This window comes from Poeciliopsis prolifica, unplaced genomic scaffold (assembly GCF_027474105.1).
Source record: "Poeciliopsis prolifica strain line A6 unplaced genomic scaffold, Auburn_PproV2 SCAFFOLD006, whole genome shotgun sequence".
Taxonomy (NCBI): Eukaryota; Metazoa; Chordata; class Actinopteri; order Cyprinodontiformes; family Poeciliidae; genus Poeciliopsis; species Poeciliopsis prolifica.
In genome coordinates, this window is record NW_026562381.1 from 11165737 (window position 1) to 11173058 (window position 7322).

Sequence of the window (7322 nt, forward strand, 5' to 3'; positions counted from 1 at the left end):
TATTTCAACAGATTTCATTCATAAGTTGGTGTCAGAGGTGGAAGATGGAGCCAATCCTGCCGAGGAGGAACAGAGAGAGGCGAATAACCTTTACCCTCTAATGATGCACCAGAACGGAGGTAGAGACTCCTGGACCAAAGGTGAAACCGGGACAACCAACATTTACAGCAAAAAAACACAAAAAAGATTAAATATGTGACATTAACGGTGTGATAACTTATTCTTTTAGGGGCAAAGGATTTACCGCCACAGGGAAATTTTGCAAATATGGTAAGAGTGTAATAATTAGTGCATATTTATTACTATACATCAAGATAATTACAAAATTTCACAAACAGTTTGAAGAAAAACAGAAACCAAAATGTCACTGACCGACAAAAATGGTTAAACTCGAATTTCTGAATCAAATTTTTACTTTTATTTTTCCAGGTGGAGGATCTTAAAGAAGTTGTCCTGAAGCTGGCTGCAGCAGACAAGCTGCGCTCTCAGGGTTTTGTCCGATCAGAGCAGAGTCTGCCAAAAACAAACAAAAGGGGTGAGAGAAGAGACGATTTTTCTCTCTAATAATCACTCCTGCATTCCTTACTGAATAGTTTTTAAGTCATGTTTACTACAATTTTTTTTACCCGAGCTATAATGCTTTTTTCTTTTAAATGATATTTTGGTAATTTATCCCTCCTTCCTGTGTTTAACTGGACTGTTTTCCGCTTGCAGCGTGTTTCTGGAAATACTGTGTGACCAACTAGAGCGCAGCAGGCCGATGCTTAGATCCTGGCTTTGGATGATGTTCCCACTCTTCATCATTTTTCTTTTATTTCCCATTGAATGTGTCGACTGTACCACATATAAAAAAGAGGATATATTTTTAAACCTGTAAAATTGTCTTTTTCTGTGACTGAAAATAAATTAGAATATATGAAATGGCCTCTACACCCAGATATCCGGTTTTATTTTCCTGAAGAACAACAGAAATGTCATGATGAGAAACAAGTACGTTTATTTGATAGTGTATTTGTTAGAGTTCATCAAACTAAACTTAACTGTCATGTACATGAATATCCCTATGCATGTTTTTTATTCTTAAAAAGCATTCAAAATATTTATATGTACACTATAAACAATAACTCAACTAACAGTAAATTGCACTCTGGCTCTTTTTCATCTGAGTAACTAAAGATAAACATGTGAAATGATGCTTTCACGGTACTGAATGTCTTATTCATCAGGTGAGCTCATATCTGTGACAACAGCGCCCTCCAGAGGCCGGTTATATTTTGGAGAATAACGTGATTGGGATGTCAGTTTTTATTTCCGCTTGGCGACGCCAAAGTAAGCCTTCTCGATCTCGATGTCGGCCGGACATGTTTGTTTGAATTCCTCCCGTTCGTAGGCGTTCTCCAGGTACCTCCACACTCCCGTGAACTCGGCTGGGATCTCAAAATCGCAGTACTTCTTGGCAGCGACCTGAAACAGAAATCAGGAGTTAGTTTCTTCTTCTTCTATTTTTTTATAAGTGTAGCTGGGTGGTACATTTACATACGCATAAAGAAGGCGCTGTCAAACGTGCTAGCTAACGTTCAGACGGAGAGATGAATGCGGGTAACTCGCAACGGCTCTTTTTGCAGCCACGTTGCGTGCGCATCCGCCATGTTTACAAGCAGATAATCCCTGGACTATTTCTGCCATGGTTGATTTTAAAGTCAATATTAGGTTTACTGAAAATAACTAGATTTATTTTATTGTCCACCATCAACATTAAGCCAATACTGGTTATTTTCATTGTTTTTAAACATTCTTTGATTAAATAACCTTTTGTTTTGAATAACCAATTTAGATTTAGCGACTGAAAAGAGCTTTTGTTAGTTTGAGAACTTGCTGGTTGAAAACTTTAATATCAAAATATTAAATTTTTGATCAACAGAAGGCCTTTGATTGGTCCAGTCAACCCAAATACATGTATTTGTGAAAAAGGGTTGTTATTGTTTTCCTGTCTTGAATAAAAAAAGACAGGAATAGAAACCTCTCACCCTGATGACGTGCAGCTTGGGCAACAGGTTGCAGTCTGCTAAGGTGAGACGGTCACCATCCAGAAACTTCCTCCTGGAGATGGCGATGGGTTCTGCAGAGTTGTGGTCGATTTCCTCAGGGAGTGGGCTGTTTAAGTATTCGTCCAAACGGCGAAACTCTCTCAGGAGAATCTTTTCCTGTGCTGAAATATCAGAAGAAAACAGAAATTTTGCACCGTCGTTTTCCAGTAGTCCTTAAATTAAACATTAAAAATCTATGGATCTATTGCTTCAAAACAAAAATCTACATGAGTCCACACATCTCAAGAGTTCTGGTCTCCTGAAGCTATCGGTTCAATGTCGGCTATCGGAGACTAAATCAGGTAAGTCAAGACCTGTCCTCAAGAGTTACCATCTTGCAACTTTTAGATGCATCCCTAGTCCAACACAACAGCATCAAATGCTCAAAATATAACAGAGCTAATAGGAACAATAACCAACAGAAACCTGTCTTTGGTACTGCGGCCTTGGATACCTGAAGGCTCCTCACCTTTCATTTAAAGTGAGGAGCAGTGAAAAAATGAACCACACCAGCTGAAAATGTAACGAATGTTTAAACCAGACCAAGTCCACTGGACTGTCAGGTGTTAAGGGTCCAGTTTGGGCTTTCTTATTTGGCCTTCGCATAGACAGATTAATTAATCACAAACACACTTACGGGCATTGTTTGGGCTATTCTTGATGAAAGCGGAGAACTTTGCAAAAATGTCCGAACCCACGTCAAAGGACTCTTTGTTCACTGGGCTGAGATGAGGATACCTTTAACAGAGAAGTGAGATTAGAAGCCTTAATGTTTACTTTAATTTAAAAGAGAGCAACATACTCAAACTCCCATTTCACTTGGTATTTGGATAATGGTGTGAAGCCACTGTACCTGGGAGGGGCAAGTGTTTGTTCAAGGAACTCCTCAATTTTGATGAAGTCTGTTTTAAGGATGCCGTTGTAGAGGAGGAAAGGAGGGTTTGTCCCCGGGGCCAAGTCTTTGAGCTCAGCCGGCTTCCTGGAGAAGACACACATAGAAGAAACAAGGGGCAACGATTTAATTTTGTTATCAAACATGTCAACACTAAGGATGAATTCACTGTTGAGGCCCAAGACGTGTCTCAAGAGAGCCAACCTAAGTGGGCAACCAAAGAACAAGGAATTCCTCAAAGACCACTCCTGATTGGGTGAAATTTAATACTTTTAAAAAGTATTGCTAGCTAATCCAACTTCTTTCATTTTCTTATTCTTTAGTTGTAACTCAGTGTATCAGAAGACTTCAGGGTTAATTACATTGACTTCGATAAGACGGCAAGTGGATTATGTTTGCAAGTCCGACATTCGGACTTGCTAACACAACACAATGTCTGGTTATCGCTAACTAACTGGACACTAACTTAACTATCTTCTCTGGCATCAATTATTATGTTTGCTTTCACGAGTTTGCTTCTGTAACGGGTTTCAGAAGATTTGGGGGTAAGTGTTTCGATATAAGCCAGTCCGACATTAGCGGTGACTCCATGTCTTCTCTTCCTGCCTCTCTTAACAGAGAATGTCCGGTTACATTTCAAAATAAGAGCATCAACATAAATCACACAGTTTCACAGAGATATTAATCTGTAAGAAGGGCTAAATGTTGATACCTTACGATTACATTAAAAACAAAATTGGTTTTGGTTACTGAAATAATATGAAACTGACATAAGTAGTAAACAAGTAATAAATACATAATTAAAAATAATAATGTTATTAAGCTGGCTTTGAGACTAAGAAACCGTGCTCAGCATCGTATTTTCCTGCTCAAATCTTTAAATCAGTCAGCACAGATGACTTCTGTATGTTTCTGAACGATTCCTGCTTCTGAAACTTGCCAACTGTTTGCTCCTTAAAATCACGACTTTCTTTGAGGATGTCAGAATCAAGCATGTCTCTCTGGATTATTACTATTATTACTAGCAGGCTGTTGGGTTTACACAACTCTGGGAGTGGTCATGTGCTTGAAAGGCCTGCCTGTGTGTGTAATGAATCACTCATTTATCTACATCCTTACAAAGTTTCCTGGCCCTATTTGCCTATTTTCTGACCCTGAGAAATATACACAATAAATTCCCAATTAAACAAGGTGCTGGTTTGAAAGTGACAGAGATCTTTGTACTTTTACATTTTTACAGGTTCACATTGGCAACCCAATGCGAGCAATATTTTGCAACAGCTGATAAGTGGTTTGGATTATGACAAAACTATGGTGTGTTCTGTGTGAAAGTCCCCATGACCAGATGCTCAGGAAATGTTTTTTTTCAGCAGAGGGGTGCTTACTTCCTCATATCAACAGTGGTCACTGTAAACTTGACTCCTTTCAGCCACAGCACCATGAAGAGCCTCTGACAGAAAGGACAGTTCCCAATGTTTTCACCATCATGCCCAGCCTAGAACAAAAACACAATAAAGTAGGTTAGATGTGTTTGTTTTGTTATCTTCAAACTCAAGAGTAATTTTGTGTTTTATCCTCTCAGCTGTGTCTCTCTAATCTTTTCTGCTGATTTAAAGGTTACTCTGGCAGCAAAAAGAGCATTTGGGACATTTAAAGGCCATTTTTTCCTTGGAAGGGAAATGCAGGCATTGTGTTGCAGCGGAAAAACACACAGTCCAAATTCAGCCACTTGTGATCAAAGTGGTCACAATTTGTGCCAAGTTTCAGATAAGATTCAGTTTTATGTTTATTTATAAACTTTAATACGGAAGACATGAGCGAAGTGGAGTGTATTTTTGGTAGGAGTGTGTGCTCATACCAAACTTGATGGTGCTTAAGTTGGTATTTAAACCAAAGCTTATGATTCAGTGTTAAAATTAAGAGTTATTTCTGTGTTTTAGGGTCCATTCACACCAGTTGTGTTCTTTAAAGCCCTGTTTCTGCTCCCAAAACATAAAATTGACTGTAGTGCAGGGCATTCTGGGTAAATATAACCTAAACAAATACGCAAGTTGAGTCCTAGCAGGAGAGAAGACTTGAGGTCTCTTGCCAAAGACAAAAGTGAAATCCTACAAGTGCTAAAATCTGACACTATTTCATTTTTGTGAACACTTTGTGAAGAAAGAAGTTGCGCTCTTGTCTTCTGATATTTTTGTGTCAATTCCTTTGTGGTTCTTGGTGCAGCGCCACAACAGGCCAGGAGGGGAACAGCTTCTTCAATTAGTTTTGATCTTTTGACAGTGCAATGCGAAAGTGAACCACACTAACTGAAAATTTAACAAATGTTGCAATTTTGGTCTTCAATAGAACCAAGTCTACCGGACTATCAGATGTGATAGGCCATTAAATCATTAAAATGCTCCAAATTTTGACTCATCCGATGCATCATCCTACACTAACCAGACATTCCCGCTGTCATATAAATAATCTGTAATGTTTCTGGTAAGTTCAGTCATAAATTCATTTTTTATTAGCAGACGGGGCTTCATATGGCGACTACGTTGGGCTCTATACATTCAACTACGACTGGCCAAGTTTTTGGAAAACAGATATTAAAAGTTAATGACTAAAATAGCTAACTGTTTTTCTAATTTATTTAACCTTGTGTGTGTCAGCTGATTATTTCTGAGTGACAAAACATTACAAAATGTTTCATGGATGCCCCTGCTGGTCTAAAGTGGGTGTGCCTGGTGGTTCAGGCTTCAGGCCACGCAGTTTTCTCTCCACGCTCTTGTCTTCTTCTGGGTGCGCAGTGATAACGTGAGCCCAGTCTGTTGCCTTAATTAACTGATAACAGGCTGCTCTGACCCTCAGCGGAGGGATACAAACATCCTACTTCACACGGTATTTGGAAACAGATTCAGTAATAAGGAAGTTCTGGTTCTGTTTGGGGACATCAAAGTTTTTGGTGACGTTTCTGCCCACTGAATGAAAAACAAACAAGTTTTAACCAAAGACACACACCTAGAGTTTTTGTCAAAGTTTCATAAGTTTTATATTGAAAGTAACTGACCTGGAAAATGTTTATTTTCGGTTTATGTTATTCATTTTAATAATTTTCATTGAGCTTTAAAATATAAAAATATTTTGTTCCATTAAAGAGGTAATTTTTACATATTAAATAACTGATCATTTGATCAGTTACTCAGTACTTTAGTAGACATTTTACCAAATACTTTTTCATTCTCATTTTAGTAATTTCTTGGACGCTCCTTTTTACTTTTACTTGAATAGAAACATGTTGAGTTAGTGCTACTCAAGTAAAATATTTGGGTACTGTAACCACCTCTTATGTTCTGTTAGTAAATCTAGCAATTGGGAAGAAAATAAAAAGAAATTACTGACCTTAATGAACAACTCGATGCTTGGCTCCTTTTCTGAGCTTTGTCGAAGTGCCATGTTCATATAAATTTCACCAAAGTTTCACCAAATTACTTGCTCCAGTCAAAGATTCTCCTTCAGTAAAAAGTCTCCCAAGAAATCCTCAAAAATAAACTGATATGAAGCTGGTGAGTGTGTCCTTGCAGAGGCTTTTTTGTGTATTTTTTTTAGGAGAAGCGGTGTCACCTCCTGCCTTCTCGTGTTTGATTGCTCCTTGTAGGGTATCGCACTGAGCTTTCTTCACAAACCAACTGGAGGGAGGACCTGCAGAAAAATGGGCGGGTAACTGCTCACTCCTCACTCTCTTATATACTCAAACTATAAGAGGAGAAGCTTAAAATAGTTTCCTTTGCTTATTGTGATACACAGGAACCGATAAGGAGGAGTGACTCAAAGCATATAAAAAACACAATTCATAACGTCCAGTCAGATATCAACACTCTTGTTGCTATGGAAGGACACAGTGTGAGCCGAGGACTCTGGGAAACATGACTAACAAACCCAGATATCCCTCATCTGCTTTGGATACAGGAAAGTAAATAAAATCTGCACTTTCTCCTAGTTATTTCCACACATCACAGTTCAAGACATAACAGGATGAATTATTCTTTTCTCAAGCCAGTATTGCGAATATTTTCATGATATTCGTGGTGAACATATTTCTGTTCTGGGATGTTCGTTGTTTTTATTGGGACTCTCGGTTTTGACAGTTGGCAGTTCAAATGCACAGCTGTCAAAACAACAACCGAGGTTTTTGCTTTTACAAAAAAATCACAAAGTCAGTATAAGCCAAAACAACTTTACACATAAAACAATGGGAGCGTGAGTATTAAGACTAACCTCTGCACCAGTTTTTGTTTAAAGGTTTTAGAGTGGTACCGAAACAGAAAAATCACAGTTCTGTTATTATTATTCCAATGTTA

General features: G+C 38.3%; 1 protein-coding gene across 1 annotated transcript; it reads right to left on the minus strand.

Annotated features, from left to right (window-relative positions):
• Positions 1-977: 977 nt before the first annotated feature.
• LOC129360786 (chloride intracellular channel protein 2-like) lies at positions 978-6676 on the minus strand. Its single transcript, XM_055031192.1, has 6 exons — positions 6364-6676; positions 4365-4474; positions 2941-3066; positions 2725-2825; positions 2028-2209; positions 978-1464 (listed from the first exon to the last, which is right to left on the minus strand). Exons 1-6 carry the CDS (start codon positions 6421-6423, stop codon positions 1306-1308), a joined length of 738 nt encoding a protein of 245 aa, XP_054887167.1. The 5' UTR covers positions 6424-6676; the 3' UTR covers positions 978-1305.
• Between the last annotated feature and the right edge of the window lie 646 nt (positions 6677-7322).

Excerpts from the sequence above, each read along its gene's own strand:
- LOC129360786 (XM_055031192.1), bottom strand. The coding sequence starts at position 6,423 with ATGAACATGGCACTTCGACAAAGCTCAGAAAAGGAGCCAAGCATCGAG. Across the intron at positions 4,475-6,363 it reads GCATCGAGTTGTTCATTAAG|GCTGGGCATGATGGTGAAAA; the intron begins GTCAGTAATTTC and ends TTTTTGTTCTAG. Across the intron at positions 3,067-4,364 it reads ACCACTGTTGATATGAGGAA|GAAGCCGGCTGAGCTCAAAG; the intron begins GTAAGCACCCCT and ends TGTCTTCTCCAG.